The 23,840-nt window shown below is 55.6% G+C and overlaps 1 protein-coding gene across 1 annotated transcript in view; it reads left to right on the forward strand.

The window, feature by feature from the left end:
• AGRN (agrin) overlaps window positions 1-23,840 on the forward strand; it is a 128,014-nt gene that overhangs the window by 28,152 nt on the left and 76,022 nt on the right. Inside the window, exon 3 of the mRNA XM_059829912.1 lies at window positions 20,382-20,402. Coding sequence (XP_059685895.1) covers window positions 20,382-20,402 — 21 coding nt within the window. The remainder of the gene's footprint in view (window positions 1-20,381; window positions 20,403-23,840) is intronic.

Here is a 23,840-nt window from a genome sequence, read left to right on the forward strand (position 1 = left end):
TCTGATGCTTTTGCTGGTTTGCGAAAGCTGAGCCCTTGGACTCCCCCTGAGCAACTCTTGGCCCCTTGATCAGATCGCATCGCCCTGATGTCAGACTGCACAGGGACCCCCGTGGGGCAGAGGGGTGAGAGCTGCAGGTGCCTGGGCACCCCTCAGCATTTGAGCCCACTTTTACCTGCCTGCCTGGGGAATGATTGGAGCGGGTTCCTCGGGTCCGGGGCCACGGGGGCTGGCACTGCCGAGCCCGGCAAGGGCCACTCGCCAGCACGGGGAGAAGCTGGAGCTGGCCCCAGCAGTTGCGCAGCGCTGGGCTGGAGAGCCTGTGCATGGCAGAATCCCACTTCTCATGGCTTCTGAGGTGCTGCCTGGATTATGAGGGACAGATGGCAAGACCTGAGAGGGTCTTAGAGTCCCAGGTTGGTCCGTAAGCTGGTCTCACATCAGCTGTAGGCAGCAGCTTTCCCATTGCTGGAGAGAAGACGGGGATCTGTTTGGACTGAGCTGCTTGGATCCAGGAGGCTCTGGGGCGGTGAATCGCGGCTGGCAGTGCTGATGGGCTTGGATCCCTGCCTCTCCCCACCTCACCTGCGGGGAGACATTCTTCTCGCATCTGCTCATCAAGCCCTGCGCCAGCTAAGGTTCACCTGCCACCTTCTTGGTCTCTTTCCCGGGCAGAGATGAGACGTGCTCCCTATGGCAGCCCAGGCTCAGGCTCTGCAGCCGCGCTCATGGTGTCCTCCCTCGGTTTGCTTCCCTGCTGCAAGCTGGCTGCCCGTGCCAGGCTGCCGCTGCAGGCGGGGATCGGCCGGGCTGCGCCCCGTTTCCAGGGGCTGTTGGCTGCAGTCCTCTGTCTGAGCTGGGGAGCGAACCACAAGGCTTTCCAGCTAGCTGATGCTGAAACTGCTTTTGTTATAAGCCTGCGATTCTAGTTAAAAAGCAATCACCCTGCTACTAACGGCTTCCTCGCAGAAGCCGAGAAGGGCGCTCTGTAGGGGCTGTCTGTCTGATGTGGCGCAGGGTAAACATGTACTTCCCAATCTCACACCGTGTGGTTTTTCTTTTCAGATGAACTTGATTTTTTTCTCTCCCTGAGTATGCTGAATTCTAATCCCTTGGGAAAGGAGCCGTCTTGCTTCCTCTTCCTTCCCTGCAGGGTCCTGCCACAAGTTCTGATCTTGCTGGGGCTTTGACAGCTCCAGGGTGTTTCTCTCCTTGGCAGGGCAGTTCCCAGGCCAGCTCTTGTTCCAGGCTTTATTTGCTAACAAACTGTAGGGAGGGATTTCTGAGCTGCCTCGGTGGGATGAAGGGTATAGGCATACATCTTGAGCTAGCCTGTTATTTCAAAGCTGCCATTCCTTTTGCTAGTCTCGTCGCAAAGGGAGTCTGCCCTGGGCACGCTTGAAGAGGTGGGGTGCTGCAGACAGAACTGGGTACCCGCTCTGCCTTCTTCAGGGTAACACCTCGTTTTGCTCAGCAAAGGGGAGAGAAACAGCAGCTTTCCTGGTGCTTGGTTGTGCTGCAGCACTCGCTGCTATGCTTGCCGTAGAGGGCTGCGTCGGAATGGTGGATGTGCAGATCTCGGTGCTCTTTGGGGTAAAGCACTAGGAGTCTGTCTGTTTTCAGCAGGGTTTCATAGCAGCGTGGGCAAATTGGTTTGGACAGAACAAGACCCTTCCATTTGCGGGTGAAAGTGAAGCTGATGGTAGCTAGAAATAGCTTGGAGGTTTGTTAGTGGATGAAACTTTGGTTGCCTGGGAGCATTTCTCCTTTGGATTCAAGCTAGGGCGGGCATATCTGCCGAATTCCTCCCAAACTCTGCCTTCGTCCCAAGCTTCCTACTGACACCAGCTGATCTCCTTCATGCTCTTCTGGCTCATGAGAACCCTTGCCTGCTGAGCTCAGAGCTGCTGGCTGGGACCCAGTTCCCAGGCACTGAAGCAGGAGGGAATCTAAAGAAACCCAGGCTGGAATTGTTTTTCTAGACTGATAATTTCTCCCAGACAGCTCTCAGTTAGACTCCTAGCCAGCTGGACTTGCACTTTCTTTGCCCAAGGGAGTCTTTTCTAGACTCTGTGAAGGCCTGGTGGAAGTGCAGCCTGGCTCCCTTGAGGCTGCCAGTGATGCTTTCAGCAACGTCCCGTCGCGCAGCTCCGCTTGTGGCATCTGGATTTAAATGCCACGGAGCCAGAAGGGAGCAGGGCAGGACTGGTGGGAGAAGCTGGCTGTGACTCGAGGGTGCGTGGATGGTGATGTATAGCCTTGCAAAATCTGGAAGCATCCTCTGCTCAGGGGTACAGTTCTGGGAGCAGCGTTGCCAGTGGGAGTGTAGGGTGTGCAGCATTGCCTTCTGCATTAAGTGTAGCTGCTCTGAACTCACTTAACTTGACATCATGCCCACCCATGTGCTACTGTTGTGCAGAGTCCAGTGCAGGAACCACAGGTCTGTCTGGGTTTAGCCATTCTTACCCACATGCTCATTTTCTGTGGAGCATTGCCTTCGTGCTTCAGGCTGGGCTTTTACAACCCCGCCTAGAGGAGAGTGACCAGAAGAGTGGAGGAAACAAAAGGAAAGAGATGCTTTAAGATGGCAGCTGGACCAATCCTGCTGGTGCAGACCTGTGGGCAAGCTGCCTTTGAAAGCAGGAGGCTGTGTTTGTGCCCCCCTCCTGCCTCGCCGTTCATGGCTGTGCTTCCCACCCGGCGGGGCAGTCGCCGTGCCCGAGCTGGTGGGTGTCACCTTGGCGAGCGTGCCGGCGTTCTCACGCTCCCGCAGAGCCCGGCCCCGCTCTCCGGGAGCATCACGCTTGGCAGGGCCGGCTGGCAGTGGCGCTGGGCACGCTGGGCTCTCGGGTGCCCAAAGAGAGCTGCCCGCTCCCGTCTGCCAGCGGCTGCGTGTGCTGCGTTACGCCGCCTCTGCAGAAGGAGGAGTGTGTGCTAAGTGCTTTCTTCCAACATCCTCGCTTTGGGGAAGATGTCCCAGCCCCTCCGCCTGGCCGAAGCGTGGGAACCCTTTGGTGAAGTGCTGTCCCCGGAAATCGGTCCCTGGAGTGGGTTGGTGTCTTTCTGCCAGAGGATGAAGGGAAGCAGCAGTCTGAGCTGGAGCCCCTGCCCTGTGAACCCAGCCAGCGAGCCTCCAGCCCCCGGGGACCCTCTGGCCATTGCATCTGTCACGATAAGAGAAAATACTGCTCCGGGGCTTCTGTTTCCCTAGCAGAGTCTGGTGGCTGGCTGGCTCCTTCACACATATTCTGTGCCTTTTGCTCCGCTTTCCAGCGGGGGCTTTTCCTCCCCCACCGCAGAGGTCTGCGCTCTGACCCTGCGCACGCAGATTTGCAAGGACTTGGCTGCAGAGGACAGACGGGTGCTTCCCGCACTACTGTGGGTTTGTCTGTGCAGAGCAGTGCCTCCCGCTGCAGAAGGCTCCCAGGGGTGTGGATCTGGCGAGGCGGTGGCTCCTGTCGCAGGGAAGGAGGGTGATGCACCCAGGGGTTAGGCTATTGGGGCTTTTATGCAGGAGACCCCACTTGCCTCTTGCAGCTCCAGGTGCGGGAAGGGGAGGTTCAGGAGCCCTCCGCTGGGAGCGTGCACTGGAGGAGGAGGAAGGACACCACAGCGGCTGTGGAAGGGGACCGGGGATGTGCGCAGTGTTAGTGGGACCTGCGCTGTTTCTGCCTGGACAGGAGGGGTGCACGGCTCGCCCTCACTTTAGGAGGGCACCCTGCAGAGGGGCCTCAGGCACAGCTCAGCACGGTCAGAGCTTTGTGCAGGGTACGCTGGCACGTCAGAGGGACTTTCTCTTCCTCCTCCCAGCCACCCTGCCCTGTGGTTTCTGCGCCCATTACGTGGGTCATAATGGGACTTAAGTGAGCAGAGACTCCGGGGCTGTGCTCCCTGCTCGGCCAGGCTGATCTCTGTCTGGCACATCGTTCACAGAGCAGTCGTGGTTCACACAAACGTATGGCCCAGAGTCCTTGGCAGAAGCAGCTTCACTGCACCTGGCCCGCAGGCAGCTCGTGATGGCACGTGTCCGCCTCTCCATGCGTCACGGTGCCTATAGCATGGGATGTGAGATAGCATTACATCTGAGCGTATGGACACGTACCCTTCCGATTCCAGCCTGTACCATCAGCAGCCCCGCGGCAGTTGGTGGGGCTGGGAATCTGCACTGCCATGTCTCGTAAGCACTGCTCGCACTGCCATGCTCCTCCTGAGCAACAGCCAGTCCTCTAGCAGCTTGGCGGTGCGTAGATGGGGATAGAGTTGAAAGGAGCTGGCACTTGCTTGAAGCCTGTCTCAGATTAAAGGCTTTCCCTTCACAGTAAATCTTGCATGTCTTGCATCTTAATGTGTTACATTCTTTGCCCTGGAGCAGGGCTGGAAACAGGCCACTGTAACGCTGACCTGTTACAGGAATCATGCCTGTATATGACGTGGGAGATCTGGGCGTCGTGCTGGATGCTGCTCCCGACTGGAGTGGGAATCGATTGGCCTCGCTATGTGGGAGTCTCGGTCAACGGGACGGGCAAAGTCGCAGCTCAGGCTGTGGGAGCTGCGTGGCGAGGCTGCGGGGTCTGTGTGGCACTTAATGCCCGTAGGGCACAGATAATTGGTTCTGCCGGTTCATTTCAACTGCATCTTAACTTGCGTGTGCGTTTCAGGGGTTTGGTGGTTGTTTCAAACTAATCCTAGCGCTAGCTCTGCATCTGCAGCTAATGGTGGTTTAACACCAGTTAACAGCCTTGCAGTTCAGACAGATGGTCTGACTACGCTATGGGGGTGTCAAAATACAGGAATAATTGTTTACAGGCAGAAAACTGCCTACATGGGAATCAACACCCAAAATTTGTTGGAATTTTTTCAGAAGGAGCCCGTGGCCTCAATCAGTAAAGGATGTGTGCAGCAGGCTCCCTCCCTCAGAGAAGGGGCTGTCAGAGCAGCTTAAAGACGGGAGAATCACGGGGCTCTCCCCTCGGAGAGCTGTCACCTGGTGTCATGGGGCGAGCAGTGTGACCTGGCCAGGCCGGCGGGCGCTCTTCTGCAGCTCCCAAGTGTCTTTCTCCTGGGAAGCAAGTGCTTAGAGGGCAAGATGCTTTATGGTCGCAGCTTGCTCCTTCTGGCTTGCTGGGGCTCACTGCCTAAAGGCACGACGGAGCGTGGACCCCCCGCTTCTGTGTACTGCGGGGAGGGTCCCAGGCTGGGTGGCAGGTGAGGAGCAGAGAGGTGGCTGCGGGAGCGTGGTCTCTCCTGCCCTGCCTTGGCAGAGAGTAGCGGGGCACATTCCTCTGCCCTGACTTCAAAGGTTGTTGCTGCATATACAGAGCCCAGCAGCCTTGGCAACCCTCGCTGGCTGGAGCGTTGGCAGCAGCTGTTTGCTGCTGTTCCCCGGCTCTGCTGGGCTCTCGCTGCCCTTTTGGCCTTACCGCTTTGGGAGAGGTGCCCGCTCCCTCGCTACGGGAGCCAGGGTATGTGCTGTGGGTATGTGACTCTGCTTCCCCCCTGGACTGCTGCTCCTAAACCCCTTCCAGGCAGTTTGTTGGTGGTGCTTCTACCTGCTCTCCGAGTCCGTACTGTCCACCATGCCGATCTTAAGGGAATTTCAGAGCACCTCTAACTTGCATTTTAGTCTTGGCACCCTCTCGGAGGGGTATGTCCTCGTTAGCTGAGGAGGGAAGCTGCAAGAATGACCCCCTCAGCTTAGGATCTTATGTGAAAATGGAGTGGGGCCGACCCAAGGGCATGCCCACCAGTAGGATGGGACATGGCTCCTGATCTAGAGCATCTTTATGCCACACCATAGCCCAGGGGGACCGGCTGGGTGAGTGGGTGGGTTGGTCCCTGGGGCAGAGCACCAGCCAGCTCCCTGCTGCAGCACAGCGTTCCCGGCTCCACGCCTGGGGCAGTTGGAGCTGTACGGAGAGAACAGCCGGGCCACGCTGTGGCTTGGCCCTTCAGTTAAACGCAGGGGAGCGTGGTGTCTTGCTTCTTGGGCTGTTTGGGGTCCCAGGTCTTGCCTTTCTCCAGAGGATGGTTAATTCGGGTCTGTCGTTCTCCTGCATCTTCTCAGCCAAGCAAAGTAGGGACACGCTGCATCTTTATGGGATGGGCAGGCAAATACGCGGTCACCCGAAAGAGATGGTGAGGGGACTTATCAGGGTTCATAACGGCTTTATCAGGGCTGGGGCAGCATCAACAAGCGTGGGCCAAAGTCGTCCTCCGTTGTCACTTCTCTGCCAGCCAACACAAGAACTGTGTTTGTTTCTGTTGCTTTACATGCCAGCACTGGGTGGGGAGGGGGTCTTGCCTGTCGACGGCAAGCTGCTCTCTTCAATCAGGAGCACACCTTTCTCGTCCCTACCATTTACATCCTTAGGTCCCCTCAGATGAGTCCCTGTTGTCCCATGGTTTCTCCCCTGATTTAAGCGGAGCAATGTCCCTCTGCCTCCAGGGGAGGGTGGGTGAGAGGGCTGGGTTGGCCTGAGTGCTGGTGGAGGTGTTGGGGCTCTTCCAGCCCTGGCTCCTTGCCCAGCCTTTTCTGAGCCATCCAGGTGACTTCAGCGGCATAACCCTGTCCTGTGCTGGAAGCATTGCTGCAGCCCCATTAGGAGATTAAAACCTGCTATTAGGAAATGAGACTGATGCAGTGTGGGCCAGCACTAGTTTCTTGCTTTCAGCTCCTCCAGCTGATTGTGGTTCATTGGCTCCCTCAAGTCTCCTGAGCTTTGCCCACCTGGTCCCAGCCCTCGGAGGGGACTGCAGAATAAGACTCTTGTAATAGTCTTATGCGCGTTCCCTCCACGGAGCATTTCAGGTATATCCCTTGCAGCAGAGGAGAGAAGGTGTCTGACTGTGTTGTATGGAACAGACGTTGTGGGGAGGCTGTAGAGGAAGAGGTGATAATGGAATTGCCAGCAACAGCCTTTGGAGGTCCTGCTAGCTTTTGCCGTATGAGCTAGGTGTCTGGTGCACGTGGTGACGTGAGACAGATGGACCTGGGACCTCCAGGGCTGGAGAGTCTGCTCACTTGCTTGCCTCTGTCTCTTTTCTCCCTGCCAAGATCCCGTGTAATACCCTGGCTGCAGCACTGCAGAGTGCATGCCTTCGGCACAGAGAGCTCTGAGGCTTTGTGGAAATCTAGCGTGAGGGGAGTTGCCAGAAGAGAAATAAACTTGGTTGCTGCTTTCTTCCTTCCCATCCTCACTGAGCGTGCATCCTTTGACTACTCCGTGTCCTGGGCTGTACCCTTGGCAATACCCCCTCCATCCTGGAAGGGCTCCTGATAGATGTCACTCGGATGTTTCTTTGGCAGAGGGATCCTTTTCCCTTAAGGTGTGTGACCCATTTTGCACTGCACTGATGTTACCCAGCTGTGCTCCACACCACCATGCCTCTTCCCTGCCACCAAATACGTTCTTTACGTGGGTTTTAGGGGGCACCTCCTTCCTTGTTTGGTTGGCTCAAGCACTGCTTGGGCATCTCCCCTTCCTGGGGAAAGGCAAGTGCTCTTCTGCCACTTAATCTGTCTGCTTTCCCCCTTATTGGGTTAACTTTTGTTGTAGCACATAGGAGGGACTCTTCTGCGGGGGTCAGGCCTGTTCCCTGAGCCACTTGTCAGCAGCGTGGCAGGAACCCAGGACTCCTCTGTGCCACTGATAAGGCTTATCTGCCTTCTGCTGGAGTCCCTGCAATCTGCAGGGGTCAGGGTTTCTCCTTTGCTTTTATCCAGGCTGTTCTTCGCGGGGCTTTGATCCGCACGGTTTCTCCGGCTTGGAGTCGGGGTGGGTGAGGGATGATGCTCTGCAGATCCGCTGAGCAGTTGGCTGCTCTTGGGGGGCTGCAGGTTTCCGGGGGTGAGCCAGAGTGGGGTGGGGAACCTCTCGTGCAGGGCTTGAGGAGTCGGAGCTGGGGGCTGCCTGGGCACGGTGACCCCTCCCTCGCCTCGACTGCCAGCCTTTCTCCGTGGCCGGTGGAACCAGCCTGCGCTGCCCGGGGAGGAGCGGGGCAGAGCGGCTCTGCTTGGCAAGTCTGTGGGCAGAGTTTACTCTGGTCTGACCAACTGTTTTTGCTCTGTTTTTTTGCATGTGCTGTCCTCTCCCACGTGGATTCTGGATTATTCATTACTAGGTAAGAACGGCATTTATCTCCTTTCTTGGACTGAAAGTGGGGCAGGGGAGGCTGGGACTGGTCTTGACACACAAGGACGCCTTGTGTGATGGGAACTTACGGCTGCAAGGGAGCAGAGTACGTGTGCGTGGGAGGCTGATTACTTGGATCAGCCTGTTCCTGGGCAGTCGCTAGCCCAGCCAGCAGCGAGCGTGTGTGGGTGCCCGGAGGGCTTCTCGGGCACGGAGCGAGCTCTCCTGTGTGCGTCGCAGCGGGGAGCAGAGCACACGGGGAGAGCGGGCAGAAAGAGCTTGTCCTATTTGCCCACTGCCACAAAAGAAACCGCCTCTGCCCCTTTCTCCTTGTTGTTAGAGGAGTGTGAATAAAACTGCCGTCTTGCCGGAGTGGGATGGGCTGTGCCTGAGTATCAACTGCTTGTCTAGGCATCCATGGCTGGGGAGGGATCATGGAGATAAGGATACCTGGAACGCTTTAAACTGGGGGCTTTCTCCTGCGTCTCTGCACCAGCAGCCAGGGTTGGTAGTGATGCTTTCCATCCCAGGAAAGGTGACAGGCCCAGCTTCTCTTGATGCTCCCACATTCCCCCTGCGTGACTGGGACTCACACCAGACATCCCTTGTAGATGGGTTGAACCTTTTTGCTCAGTTTTAAATCTACTAAAATGACCAATATCTTGGCCTTCTCAGCTTCCTGCTAGGACCATTAACACTCTGTGATCACAGAAAAGACCCCAGCTTGTCTTCCTGGCCCTCTTGCAGGCAGAAATGATGCAGAACCTTTTGAGTTCTGCAGAAGATCTGCAGGAGAGCACGTTAGGGGCAGGCAAGAGGAAATGCCGGGAGTTGCAGGACTCTGAAGCAGAAGGCAGCTAGTGCCGTCGGATACTGTCAGGCTTTTGCTTTGTACCACCAGCAGTATGGTGGCTTAGCCAAGCAGCGGGGAGGCATTTTTTAATGAGGTCTATTTTGGTTTTTTCCCTTGTTTTACCCCTAAGGCTCTGGAGTGGGCAGCTACAAGTCCTTCACTGAACATTGCTGTCAGCTCCGCTGGCCCCTGTTGCTGGCCCAAAACTTGTTTGCTTGGAGTGACTGGCTGCTCTCTAATCCTGCTTTACCTGGCTGTGGGATTTGTGCCATGCTGTCTCCCAGACTGTTTCCTTTTGTGCTAATGATCCCTTGTAATAGCCCCGTTTGCTCACAGCATTTTGCAGATAGAGACTGTTCTGCATCCTGGCATCTGTCTCTCGGATTTTGCTGCATCCTTAAGTACATAATGTACCTGGAAAGGACTATAAATCCCTCACGGTTTGCCGCTTCTGGTCCAGAAGATCTCATGCTAGTGGGAGATGTCCTGCTGGGTGCTCTCCTCCCAACTGCTTGTGTGCTGGACTTGCCCTGTCTTGGTGATGAGGGGGGAAATGAGCTGGGGAGCACTGCACCCTTGCCTTGTGTTCTGTCTTTTGCCCGGACTCATGCCATAGTCCTCGGCCTTGGCACTAACCTCTCCTTGTAGCCGGAGGGGCAGTGGTTTTCCCCGTAAGGGGAATGAGCATGTGGAGAAGTGAACACTCGGTGCTAGTTTTGCTGCTGGGAGCTTTTTGGAGCATATGTCTGTTCTGAAGTGCCTGCTTGTTCCTTTACCAAGAGGAGAAAAGGGTCAGCTTATGCTTAAAAGGAAAGTGTGAGGTTAATGGTCAGTGCAAGTACAACATTCTTACTCCCTGATAACTTCCCTTCTGGAAACAAAACCCACATGGGTTTGACTTCGGTAAAGATCAATAGGATTTATAGGGGCTCTTCAAAATCTTCAGGGTCAGTTGGTCAAGTGGGTTAAATTGGGAGAGCTTCGCCGCAAGTTATAACACTTAATTGGTAACAGTGCCTCCAGTCTGGTGCTGTGATTTAATAGGAAACCCGACCCTCTCTGTGCAGCCTCTGTTGCCCAGCCGTGCTGGGAGAGCAGGGCCCTGGGAACAGCCGGCAGCTGCTGAGGGTGCTGCTAAACAGCTCTCACAGAAAAGCCCAATAGGGTTTGATAGCCTTGGCATCATTCTAAGAGCACTAACACCAGCTCTAGCCTTTTAATTTTTCTTCTGGTCTCCGCTTTTTCCCTTGCGTGCGTTAGGTTACCTGATGGCCCAACCAAGGGCCACCCCTCCTGCATTGCAGATGCTTTGGGGAAGCACATTTTGGCCTTTTAAAGACAACTTGGAGTCTTGCAATTTAAAATTACACATTTCTAAAAACATTGCTGTTTGTCTTAGGTTTCCTGGGCTAGGGTCGCTCTCTTCATGAGAAACTTAATTGGACGTGGCAGTTTGCTGTTAGGAAGGAGCTGGGCAGCTGCGGGCTGAGGCTAGCGGTGGGAACGGGCCAAGCCCTTCGCTGCTGCTCCGGGAATGGAGTGCTTGTCGGGTGCAGGACCCCCTTTGTAGTGCCCTGCGAATCCCCCTCTCCTGCCTGCTGCTCCGGGGGCCAGCTTTGCTCGGGTGCTCCCGCAGTGCTGCAGTCATGTCTTCCCGCCAGAGCCACGGCTTCCCGGAGCGCAGCGTGCTGAGACGGACCGTGGCCACCAGCATCGGGCACCCTGGAAGGGACCATGGTAGTAGTGCTGCTCTTGAGGCACGTTCCTGCCTACTGCCCTCTGCTAGAGGCTGGCTTACGCTGGAGGGTTTATTTGGATCCCTCCTGCTGGGAGATGCAAGACCTCGTTCATATATGAAGTGCCATGCCCACCAGCGAATACGCGAAGCAGAAATAGCTGGGGAGGGGGGACACCACCCTAGCAGTGTAAGGAGGGGGTCAAGGGGGCTGGCTCAGTGCTGGAGCCCGTTATTATCGTGCTGTGCCCCTGCCGTGGGCTGCTGGGACAGGAGGAGTGGTAGGGAAATGGTGGAGCTTAAATGGGTTGAAGGAGGGAGGGTAAATGCAGGATTTGTGCTGGAATCAGGTGGGAGTGGGATTAGGAGGCTGATGACGGGGAGCAGTGAAGGATGTTATTTCAGGGTCTCCATTAAACAATTAAGAGGGAGTTTTCTTTAGCCAGAGAGAATGGAGTTAAATGCTGTCAATGGAGGCAGCTGCTTGTGCTGTCTGCCCTACATGGGACTCTGGCAACGACAATTCTCTGAAGGGAAAGAGAATGAATTTTAATGAAATCTTGAAAGACTTTAAATTTTCATGTTAACTTCAATTATTCAGGACAGTGGAAAAGCAACTTTAAAGCTTCATGAAAAGAAAGGAAAATAAGAGGCCAGTTTGATTTTTTCTTTTTTTTTTTTTAAGATTAATTGATTTGCATTTTGTTCCACTGCAGTGAAACATGGACATTTTAAAGACAGTGGTGTTGGTTATTGCATCTGACAGCAGCGCTGAGGAGGAAGGCTATCAGGAAATGATTTCTGTACTGCCTGGGGCATGGTAGAGGTACCAAAAGAGCCCAGTGGGGCAAGAGGCTGTGCTGTCGAGGACGTGTGGGCAGTATCCATACTGGGCAGCTAACGGGGTTGCAGGCTGAGTGCTGCACTTGCTGCACAACCCAGAAAACTGCCTGCGTGGGAAGGCCCCGTGTGCTTTTAGCCTCACCGGTTCTGTGCGATGCCTCTGTTAGCAGCAGGCAGGACGGCTGGTCTCGGAGCGGAGGCAGGGGATGCAGTCCTGGCCTGAGAAATGCATTCCCGCTTTCTGACCTAGGAAGGGCAGGTATGAGCCAGGTCACGGCTTGTACCGAGCGTGATGCCTGCCCGTGGCTCCGTCCCTGCCCACCCTGGGCCCTTCCGCAAAGGGCAGTAGCCGAGTGGGGATGTCCCTGTTGTGGTGGGCTTTCCACCCCAGCAGCTGAGGCTATGGAAGTGGCTGTGATGGCAAAGAGGACAAGCGTGCGGTTTCACCGCCTCCCGCCCAGCTAGGCAGAAGATGTGAAAGCGTTGGAGCCGTGTTCAGGCTCTCGGGTGGGTCTGGTCTGCCGCTACCAGGGCTTGGGTACTGCTAGGACATCAATGGGGCTCTGCAGGGTGGGACCCTCTGCCTCTCCAGGGACTTCTAGGGGGGAGCAAAGGGCACCTCTTGTTATCCAGCCCGTGATAGAGGCGTTCAGAGTGCCACGCTGCGGAGAAGATCCCCTGGGACTGTGTGCTCAGGCTTTGCAGCAGCAAGCAGGAAGAAACGACTGGCAAAACACAGGGCTGCGTGCTTGCTTCCCAAGCCTGCTCCCCACCGCGGAGTGGAGGGAAGATCCCCGTTGTTCACGCTCAAACGGGGCCCTGCTCACATGCAGCTTGCTCTTGGTGTGGACTGTGCCCGTGCTCTGCCGTGACCCTACCTCCTGCTTCGGGTGGCCCCGGTGTTCAGAGCATCCTCAATTCCCACCGCCTTCAGCAGTGTGACATGCCGCAGCCTTGGCTTTTCTCAGCCCGTGGAGGGGGGATGCTGTGCATCTGCCTGTGCCCAAGGGACTTGCTTGCTGCTGGTTGCACAGCTCGCTTCCTTGAACAAGGCGCTTGCTTCTATCTTGGTCCTGTGGTCTTTCTCACTCCCCTCTCACTAAGCCTAGGGCATCTGTCTGCGTTTCTGTTTCGGATCCCCAGCAGGCTGATGCCTTGCCTCCCTTTGAGGGTGCCCCACTGGTGCAGAGGGGCTCCGTAGCACAAACACATCTTTTATTCCCTGCTGCTGAGAGCTGCCAGGCCTGGCTCTCTTCCCAGAAAGCAGCGCTGGTTTAGAACATAAGCAGCTATTGTCTTAGCCCTGGAGAGTGCGATCTGAGCTCTGCTGGCGTTGGGAGGGGAGAGGGGATGCAGCATGCTAAAGGGACTTGAGAAAGGAGCCCAAGGAATAGGGGAGATTTGCAGGCTCTCAATTATGCTCGTCTCACCAAAAACAATGCGGGTGCCTACTCCTCCTTTGACATTCGAATCGCTCTTCCACCCTGTCCCTGGGGGCGGCTGTTACAGTTAGTTTATGTCTAGCAAAGACTGGGTCCTTTGTCTTGCGTGGGCTGGAGAAGGAAATGGGGGGGAAGAGTGGTCCTACAGAAGGGTCTCCTCGTGGGAGTATACCCCAGCTGGATCTGGGGTCCCTCATGCTACCCTGGTTGTAGGGACTGGCCCTTGGGACAGGGAGATTGCTTAGGGCATGGACTCACCCTCTCTAGCAAGGTGACAAAGCTTTTCTGGTGAACATCGTGTTGCTGCTGGCAGGTAACACCTTCTCCCATTCAGCTTTGTATCCTCATAGCTCGTTCCCCTCGCTGAGGGATGCGTGAGGGGTGATTCTGGTGTGGGCTCAGAGCACGGGGTGCTGCTTCCCAGGGTTTTCTCTCTTGGGATAACAAACCGTGGGTCCCTGCAGCAGGGTCTGCGGGCCAGCTCAGCCCCCTGGTAGGGGATGAGACCGGCTGTGGAGGACAGCAGTACGGCCCAGCTGGGTGTGCTGGCTGCTTAGCCACCGTCTGCTTCCCGCTGCGTTTCTGAGGTGTGATCAAAGCTAGCGCGGTGTGGGGTGCAGGAAGGCAGAATTATGAAGGTAGACTGCTATAAATCAGAGATTCTGCCTGTGCTTTTATTTGAAGAAGTTGAAATTCAGCAGAAGAGCAAAGAGGTGATTTAGTAAAATGAAGAGGTGGTAAGTTGTCACCTGGTGTGGGAAACTTGTGCAGCATGGGGAAAATAATGGCTCTTGGTGCCACAGGGACTCAGAGGGCCCAAGTGCTGAGCAGAGGGGGTCTCGGGTCTCATCCAGTCCCTAAGGCAGCTCACAGAATCACACAGAATCGTTAAGGTTGGAAGAGACCTGTAAGACCATCAAGTCCAACCACCAACCCAACCCCACCATGCCCACTAAACCATGTCCCGCAGTGCCACGGCCACACGTTCCCTGAACCCCTCCAGGGATGGTGACTCCACCACCTCCCTGGGCAGCCTCTTCCAGTGCTTCACCGCTCTCTCAGGAAAGACATTTTTCCTAATATCCAGCCTGATCCTCCCCTGGCGCAACTTGAGGCTGTTTCCTCTTGTCCTGTCACTAGTCACTTGGCTCATGGCTATCCTGCCGTGTTTTGGGTCTCCCCATTCCAGGGAACAGAAACACCTCTGCAGGTCTGTGCAAGGACTTGATTGACCTGTTCTTATTCCTGTCTTTGGCTTTGATTTGTTCTGGGTTCAGCCCTGTAATTCAAGGAAAATCACTCCACAGGTAAAATTACAAGCGGGGATGGTTGGGTAAGGGAAGCCTAGAGTCCCTGCCCGACCCTCTAATCAGCCTTGAGTTGAGGGGAAGGAGGACGAGTTCCTGGAGTGTCTCGTGCCTGTTTTCCCCTTTATGAAAGCAGGGAGGGTGCAAGGGAGCTAATCACAAGGCTATTTCACGAATCATTTGGCTGTGATGAGCCGCACTCAAGAAAGAGGGTTTGAGATGCTGAGCTTTTTTTCAGCTTAATCTGCTAGAGTGGTGATCCTCTGCCACTCATCAGGCTGACGCCTGCAGCCAGCCTGGTCTGAGTAAACTTTCCCTGGCTTCAATAAAAATGTTAGTGTAGTAGAGACTCTGGCCTGGGGGTTTTTTCCTCCCCCCCCCACCAGTGCATCCTGGTACCCAACCCACAGCAGCTTCTTAAAAGTGTGTTTGGTGGTGGCACAGAGGGGAAACCTCAAATCCTTGCAAAGCAATTACTGCTAATGAGACACTTCCTACACATCTGGTTTCAATTCTGGCTGTGTTTTGGGGACTGTTCTTCAGAGCTTGGGAATGGAGGAAGGTGGGAAAATCCCTGCCTCCTCGTCTCCCTTCAGCAGCACCCTCCTCCCAAGGTGGCAGTTGGGCTGCTCGTTAGCTCCCATCTCGCTTGCCAAACCTAAACAATTAACACAGAAAATTGCACCTCTCTAGGGAGGTTGAATTTCAGCAGCAGTGATTATTGGATGCTGATTGCATGCCAATTGATTGATATGTTTTTGAGAGCGAGTGTAATGTGTTTAATTAGTGTGTAATTTACAAGAGCAGGGATGGATGGATGCCCCAGATTTAAGAAAATTTCTGAATTAAGTGCCAACTGCAAAGAAAATGGAGACATTTTCTTTTTTTAGTATGCGATTGCTTGGGTTTCATTTCTTTGTGTAGGGATTTAATATTAAATTGATGGAAACTGTCTCTGGCTATTCTGGCTTTCTCCAGCCCCTCGTCTCGGTCGCTGGATGCGGAAGGTGCAGCCGAGCTGCCGTTCCTGCCGGGATGAGCTGTCAGCCTGCCTGACTGCTCCCTCCCGGCACTGCCTGCCCGCTGCGGCTGGGAGGCAGCTGCCTGCGTGCCCCTGGCTTTCAGTGGGACCTTGGTTCCCAGTCCCCGAGCTCTTCCAGAGATCCCACGCTGGCCTTACGTGGATTAGGTAAGCCCGAGCCACAGGACTTCATCCTCCGTTTCTGACCATTCAGGTCTTTGTTTGAATGCAGATTTGCATGGATCCGGGGCCCCTCTGGCTGCTGGTTTTGGCAGCCAAGTGCCTTGTTATCTCATACGGAGTGTGGCCTTGGAGCAGGATGCAGAGAAACAGTAGGGAGGGTCACGGAGAGAGGGATTTCAGGAAGTCTGTGTTGCTTTTGCGCACTGAGCAGCGGGAAGGTGGCGTGGGAACCCTTGGCTTGTTTCCTTGGGAATGAGGCAGTCCAACCTGTATCTCCCTGGCAGGATTCTCGGGGATGTTGGTGGGAGAGCAAAGAAAACCCCTTGCTGTCGGGTTCCTGGGATCCATCAGGGATCCCTCCTGGCCCTTCAGAGCCCAGCTCTTCTGGCTCTGCAGGCGGTCCAGCTTCTTCCCTTGGGTGCACTGTCATCTGACTTGAGGGAGTTGGGGTGCAGGTGGACAATATCCACCCGCCGTGCCCTTCACCAGCACGCGGTGGGTTCCTGCTTCAAAGAAAGACTTGCAGAGGAAACACTCAGCCCTATGTAGAGTCCCGGGGTTGAGCCCGTGTTTGGTTAGCGGTTGTCCTTCTGCACGGCCAACTTACAGGGCGTCCTTTTTGGGTTGGGATCAGGGTTTTTCCAGAGGACAGCTTGCCTCGGTGAGTTCTTCCGACCCAGCCGGCAGGGAAATGGTCTGGAATATGCATTGGTCGAGCGCCTCGAACGGAGCGGTTAGGCAGGAGAGAGTTCTTGCCTTGCAACAGCTGTGTTGGGTGACTTGTCCAAGTCACATGTGGTTTCTCAGAAGTACCACTTTTCATGACGTAGTGTCTCAGCTCCTGGCAGGGGTAAGTCAAAAAGCATGCACTGGGTGCTCCAGAGAGGTAGGTCTGCTTTGTTCCAGCCATGGCTGCACGCCTGGCCTGCACTCCCCAGGCGTTGAATGGCATGGCACGAACACCAGCTTCCTGCTACGCATTCCTTCTCTGCAGAGCTCGGGTGTATTCCCCTGCTCCGAGTGTGTTTCTCTCCAGGAAAACTTTCCGCAGTCAAGTGCCTGACCTTGGAACAGAGCCTCCCGCTCTCTTTTCTCTTTTGTTTTATTTAATATATAGTAAAATAAACTTATTTTCCCCTTCTTGATGTTAACAGCTGCTTCATTGAGCCACAGCACGATGAAGGGAAAATCAAAGCACGGTGACGTTTGCTGGAGTTGAAAGGCAGGTCAGGCTCTGGGGTTACTCGTCTCAATTGCACTTTTGTTCTAAAAACGAGAGGGAGAATACGTGTACCCCGCCAGACTGGCGTGATCTCCCAAGCCTTAGGAAGAAGGAGCAGGAGCTGCGGGGTGGAAGCTCTGCAGGTCAGAATGTGTGGGAAGGTGCTGGGGTGTCTGGGAGCCCATCCGGTGGTGTCGGCGCTGGAGCAGCGCCGTGTGGGCGGGTGACTGATGCTGAGCAGAAGAGTGGTCCGGGCTGCCTTTGGCTCGGAGACCTCCGTGAGTCACGGGTGACTTCTGGCTCCACGGGGTCAAGTGTTCGGACTTGCTGTGGCAAGGCCAGCCCAAGTGGGTGCGTCTCAACTCACTTAACCCTTCTGGGAATTTGTTCCCCACCCATAAACTAGAGCTAGCAGCACTCGGGGACACTGACCCTTTTCTCCACCCAGCCTTCATCCCATGTGCTCCTCCCTGTTGTTCTGCAGCCCAGGCAGCTAGGTGGGATTTGGGTCTGGAGCAGCGCTCATGTCTCTTGTCCTGCTGCTACAAAGCTGCAATTCCCATTTCCTGAGGGCTGCAGCACTGAAGTTGGCAGCTCTGTGGGGGTCTTGGCCAGGCAACTTCATCTTCTCTTTGTTGCCATCTCGCTTCTTCTGGTTTTCCCTGGACTCTGAAAAGCAGCTGCTGTTACAGTCCCTGTGAACATCAGGTTTTGGTATCTGCATATGAAAGCTTCAGCAGGCAGTGACACTTCGTCACCCAGCACAAAGCCCCAGCTGCACCCAAGGGTCTCCACACCCCAGTTGCACCTACTTGCAGGGGCTGCAGATGTACCTTAAAGAAAAGGTGCCGCTTTGGGAGTGCTGTGCTTTTGCACCTGGGAAATGAGCTCTTCCGTTTCCAGCTTGACCTCTGTTCTGTGTGCGCTATATACCTCTGCCACAGTTTCCCACTCGGTGGCCTCGGGCATGTCACTTGTGCTGTGCAGGTTAGGTGATGTGGTCTGGACCGCCTTGCAGGGACATGGTGGAGTGACGTGCTGCCCTGCCGGGGGGGCTCCCTGGGGTGCCAGGGCTGTGCCGCTTCTGCCAGGGGCTGAGGGACCTGCCCGCTGCAAAGCAGTTGGGTGAGAAGTGCTGTGTGCGCAGTAAATGATGTGTGGCCGAGTGTTGTGTGGCGGCTGCTGGCTCTCTGCCACCATGCCCGAGGTGACCAGGCTGAGCTGGGTGAGCTGCCTTACACCCGCACAGCCAAGGCGGGGGACCTGAGACTTCCCCTGCTCAATGGGAATGTCCCCCAAAATACGCAACAGCGAATGACTGCCCACGCTGCGTTCCCCGCAGTGACTGCCAGTCTCCCACACTGGTGTTCACATCCTTTCCTTGGCAAGGAACAGTGATTGAGTCACATCCCCTGGAACACGGTGGGCAGACAGCTTTGTAGAAACCCCAACCAAGCACGCTTTGTCCCCAGGGCTTCGGTATCCGAACGCCCCAGGAAAAGCCCCTGACCCCTTCCTGCATGCTGGCAAAATCAAGTCTATTCTGCTGTCCCAAACGCTTTGCTGCTGCTCTTGTGCCGTCCTTTCGCCTTGACAAGCGGGCTCTTCAGAGGTGCTGCCTTGGCAAGAAGGGGCTCTCCTGCTGCTCCCCAGGAGTGGCAGAGTAAGAGGAGGTGGGTCCCATTCCCTCTGGCAATCTCAGACTGTGCTGTCCAGGGGCCTAGAAGAGCCATCTCTTCTGCCAGGTGACAAAAGGATGTGATGGAGATAACGCAATCCACATAATTTTTAATTTAGAGGCGTCAGAGCGAAGGAAGGGAGGGAGCGCTGCACTCCTGCAGCCAGACGCTAATATTTCATCTGCACCAGAGCTGGCCATGGGGTCTTGGCTTTCATTTCTGTTTTTCTTCCTCTTTTTATAAATTAAAATCCCAAAATAACTGTGCTGCTCTGGGATATTTTTAAGCTGTTTTTCCCCTCTTCCTTTCTTCCCTGCATCTCCCAACAGCTTATAGCTGAGAGGGCTCCCGGTTGCCAATGGAGAAGGCTGCACGTCACTTCCTTGGCATGGGGCCGTCTCCAGCCCTCAATGCTCACTTTGTTTTTCCCCTAATAATCTCAGTGAGCTGTCAGGACTCTTCACAGTGTCACATTACCCACGTCCCACAGCCCATTGTGGGAGCTGCTGCTAACGTTGCATGCAGAGCACGGGGAGGCCTCAGCACCCCTCAGCCTGGGTACCGGGGCAGCGGGCGAGGCTCTCTGTTCCAGCTGCATCCTTGCCTTCCTCCTCCTCCGTTTCCTCTGCTATGTGGCCCAGCACGCTCCCTTTCCCTGGGAAGTTGCCCGCCTCCATCCCCTGCATCCCACCCGTCTGGCCATGCTTCCCTTGGGGCTCCGTGTCTGTCCTCTTTCAGGGAGTCCAGCCTGAGAAAAGCACACAAGAAGCACCACGTACTCCAAACTCCACCCTGCTTTTAACTGCCTAGTAGCTACTGTGTGGTCCTGTCAGGAGGCAGAGCGGTCTGGGTGGAATAGAAAAGAGAGGTTAAGAGTTGCATTTCACACTAGGAGATACCCACGTCCTGGTGGAACACAGACCTGGCTGCCAGGACGGCTCCTATTTCCATAGGCATCTAGAATGAATGCTGTAACGGTTACAGGGCTTCTATACTGCCATAGATTACTTGCAGATAAGCGCTCAATAACAACTATTAAAATGCTCAGCTGTTTAACTGTTAACCTTCTCTTTCATCATGTGTGTTGGGGACCTTGTTTCATCTTGTGCTCTGGTTTCCTAGACTTCAAAAGTAGTTCCAGCCCAGGTGATGCATTTGGATAGGAGGTATCAAGCTGTGATGGTAAAGGATGTGCCCCTTTGAGTGGAACGGGAAACATCTGATCCTTGGTAGCCTGTATTGGGAAGCTGGCATGGCTGCGGATAGCTCCAGGCTTAGCTCCTGAACATTGCCAAATTGTGAGTTTGGTTTCAGAAAATCATCTATTGACAAGGCAACCCACGAAGTTTAACAGTTAATGCATGTTGGCTTCTGAGTCTTTGGCTGCACTTGTTACGGTCTCCAGCACCTCCTTCAGCTGACTGTGTAAGGAAAGAGCGCAGGCTTCTCTGTGGATCAAATCAACTCTGGTGTCTAATCCAGCATGCTTGTGTTGTGTGGCTGATAGTCAGTGGACACTGCTGACATGTTCCTGATGGGGTTTTTGTTGTTGTCGTTTGCACATATTTAGTGTTCTGGGTCTCTCGGTTTCTCCCTTGTTTTGCTGTGCATGATTTCGGCTGTCGCAGTGTGCAATATCATCAGCAACATCAGGATCCTGCTGTTTTCTGGCTATCTGCAGATTTGGGAGCCCATTGTGCCATGAAAACATGTTTAAATCAATGGGCTTAGAAGGCCAGCAACCCTGCCACGATCTTCTGGGGTGATCTGGGAGCTAGTGCCCGATGCTGCCTGGAAAGGGCTGGAAGAGGTGGATGGAAGCTGCCCCAGGTGGTGTTGACAGAGGAGGATTGGAGGAGGGGGCTTGTGGGAGGGGAGGAAAGCTTTGGGTTAGCTGTCTGTTTTCTTGTTTCTAACTGGTTTGTTCTCTCCTTTTTCTCCTCCCCCTTCCCTGCTTTCTAAAGAACATAGGAAGCTTCTTGCTGGTAAGTGGTGGTGCGTCATGCAAAAAAATACCATTTTTTCCATCCACCATCAGACTCGCTGGCTAGTCCGTGTCATTCTTCCATCTACCCAGAATGTGCTGGAGCAATAGAAACCTGGAGGTGGGTACCAGCACGCCCATCCCCACGGCCTCTTGGCTGCGGAGTGTGCGCTCACCTCAAAGGGAGCTATTGCTTTTAGATCACAGTTTGAAGAACTGCTTTCCCCTCTGCCTCCGCATTGCCCAGCCTGACGTTGTTGCCTGGGCTCAATTGGATTGCTACCGTCCTTGCACAAAGCGAGCGACGGCTGCTGCGGCACCAAGCCTCTGGAGTGCTGTGGGCGCGAAACTGTGATCTAAGGACGCCTCTCACCTAGTGCTTGTCTCATATCCGACTCCATCCTCAGCCTCTCACCTTCACCAGCTTCCTGGGGAGGGTGGGGGAGAGCACTGTCCCAGCTCATACTGGAGGTAAAACAGACAGGTTTGCCTGTTGACCTGGCCTGGGGGTTTTGTGGCATGTGCTGCGCCTGATGTAATTAATGAACGAGGGCAGAGCGCTGCTGCCAGCAGGTCAAGGGCAGAGGCTATGTGTGCTCCCTGTCCTGGCTGAGCTGCGAAGCTCCAGGTGTCGGGCAAACACGCCACAGACACTTCTTCTGGGCATCTTTCTAGCAAAAGCAAGTGAAGTGTGGGCATGGGTCGAAGCTCCTCTGGTCCCCTCGCCTCCTGTCCCTGCTCCGCTGGTCCCCTCGCCTCGCCTGCCCTGCCCTGTGTCAGCAGTGGCTCATCTCTTCCTCAGCTGTCATCTGCCCCAACAGTTGTTTTAAACAGTGAATCCCAGTCATTAAAACAAACCATGTGCGTGCCCTGGCTGATGAGAGCAGCCCGTAGCAGGCGAGGGTATACACGGCTGCAGGCTGGCTGGGTGCCCGCTTCCCTCTGATCCCTGGTGCTGGGAATCCCGGCATCCCGGGAGCCTTGTGGCCAGCTCCTTTGTTTGGTGGCTGTGGATACAGAGCGTATGTAAGGAAGGCGTTTGGCATGTGGTTGGGGCTGGCAGTTCATCTCATGCCTTTCCCCTGCATGCACAAACCTTTGTGCACATCCGCCAGCGGCGCGGCTGCCTCGGGCTGGAGGACGGGGCAAGCGGAATGCCTCCCTGTGCTGCTGCCCCTCTCCAGCACGCCCGGGCAGCCGCCCTGCCGTGGCAAAAGGTCCCAGGTCCATGTTTGCCACGGACAGGCAGCTGTCCCCTGCTTGGACAGACAGGCCTGGGTCTAGAGGTATCAAAAGGTTCCTCTACACCAGCTTTGACTTGGGGGCTGCTCCTCTGCCCGCACTGTTCTCACCTTGAGACCTTTAGGTTTGCTGCTGACCCACATGTGTAGCTGGATAAGCAGCTGGCTTTTTTGGTGTGATGCGGGGCAGGACAGAGCTGTGGCAGCTCGGCTAGCCTTGACCTGGGCACTGCGGCTGGCTGTGTCAAACCCCACGGAACGGAGGAAAAGGGAGTTACACCAGGACTGGACCAGCTGTGGCTGGTGAGCTGTTTAAAGCTATTACTGCTGTATTTCCTCCCTGTTTTGTGCCCCTCATTATGTATAATATATAGACTGTATTGTGCAGATTGGGAGGGGTAGGCTAAGGGTTTGCTTGGAAGCGTGCCCTTGCTGCAAAAGCGCTGGAGAGGGAACAGAGGGACATAAAAGTTTTATTGAAAGCTGCCTACTCCTGGCCTGGACCCTGGGCCTCTCTGGGTGCAGGAGGAGCAAGGAGAGAAGCTATCCAAGCCGACAGCATCCCCTGCCGGCTAACGCTTCCTGAGATGGATAAAGCCAGTCGAGAGCGTTCTGCTCTTCTCCTGGGTGCCGGCTCTTGCTGCCAGCTGGATGCTGTTCGCTGCTTGCAACGCTGGCACAAAGGCTTTACTTTCAGCGGTGCGTGGTTGACAGCGGGATAGCTGGGTGCTGCCTGCTTTTGTCTCTCCCGGGGAGCAGGTGAGCAGGAGAAAAAGGGTCGAGGTTCCCGGGGCTGCCCGCTCCCCCTTGCTGTGTCCCCGTCCGGGGCTGCCCGCTCCCCCTTGCTGTGTCCCCCTCCGGGGCTGCCCGCTCCCCCTTGCTGTGTCCCCATCCGAGGTGCCAGCCCCTCCACAGTGCCAATGAGCGATCTCCGAGCAGGACCATAGTTGGTCAGAGGAAAGGGTGTCCCTTCCTTTCCTCTCCTTCCCGTAGGCTCTTGCAGCTCTCCCTGCCTTCCTAATCCAAGTAGAGCAGCTGCCCTCCTCCCCTGAGGGTATGTGCAAGCACACGCTTTTGCTGGCTATGTTTCCTTTCTCCTTTCTAGTGATGTGCTTGAGCTCTCTTATTTTTCACCTTACTGTGTAGCTTGGGGGGGCTTTGCTCTCCCTGGGGAAGCGGCACTGGCTTTGTCTGAGCACCACCGCCGTGGAGCTGGGCGAGGGGCTGCGTGTCCTCCCCTGCTGCTGCGGGAGGGGACGATGCCGCCAGGGGACGATGCCGCCGGCTCTTGCCCTGCTATTAAGTCTGGCTCTGTGCATTCCCAGGAGGCCTGTCTCGCACCGCTCCGCGGCTCTTGCGGTTTGTCCGCTTTATGGGAAGCGGTTAACAAAGCTCTGCTGCACCAGACGGCTTGGACCGGGGCCCGGGGCTGACGCTCTTGTCTGTGGTGGGTGCCGGACACAGCCACGACCGAGCGCCTGTCTCAGAGCCGCTCTGCGGAGCCCTGCGTCCTGCCTCCGCGGCAGGAGCTGGTGCTGACTGGCACAGAGCCGCATCACTTGCGGACGCAGGTGTAATTCCTGCTTTCTTGTGGCCAGACTGCCTCTTGGGAGACGTGCAGTGAGAGCACTCGGCTGGCGTGACTCGGCCCCTGGCCCGGGGTATGGAGCAGGGTGAGGTGTCCGGCTGAACCGGGGGTGACCCGCTGCTCCCCTGCGGAGCCCTGGCTGGGAGGGAGGTGGCAGAGAGCTGCAGGGCTGCCCTGTGGCATGGCATTCAGCTTATGCTCTCTAGAGGGGCTCAGGCTGAAGGCTGGCAGGCCTTTTGCTGAATATTGCTCCCAGCGCTCCCTCTGCCTGCAGCACTTCGTACAGCCGGCATGGCAAAGGCAGCTTCTGCTGCTGGGATGTCTCGCCTTTGCGCAGGGTACGTGCTGGCCATTCCTGCATCACCCCACTGCTGCCGCTCCGCTCATTGAGGGCTGGCTGGGGAGGAATGGAGGTGTTACAGTGAGGTACCTCTGCTTTCATACTCTCTGCATGCCTGGTTCTCGCTGGCACGATGTGTTTTCTCACTAGTTGGGCTCTGCTGATGCGGTTTTAGAGCTCTGAGGCCGGTATGAGGTTACCGGCAGTACCCTAACTCCAGCCAACACTGCTTTTCCAGGCAGACCCAGTATGAGGCATGCTCCCACCCCT

The sequence above is a fragment of the Gavia stellata genome, chromosome 27 (assembly GCF_030936135.1).
Source record: "Gavia stellata isolate bGavSte3 chromosome 27, bGavSte3.hap2, whole genome shotgun sequence".
Lineage (NCBI taxonomy): Eukaryota > Metazoa > Chordata > Aves > Gaviiformes > Gaviidae > Gavia > Gavia stellata.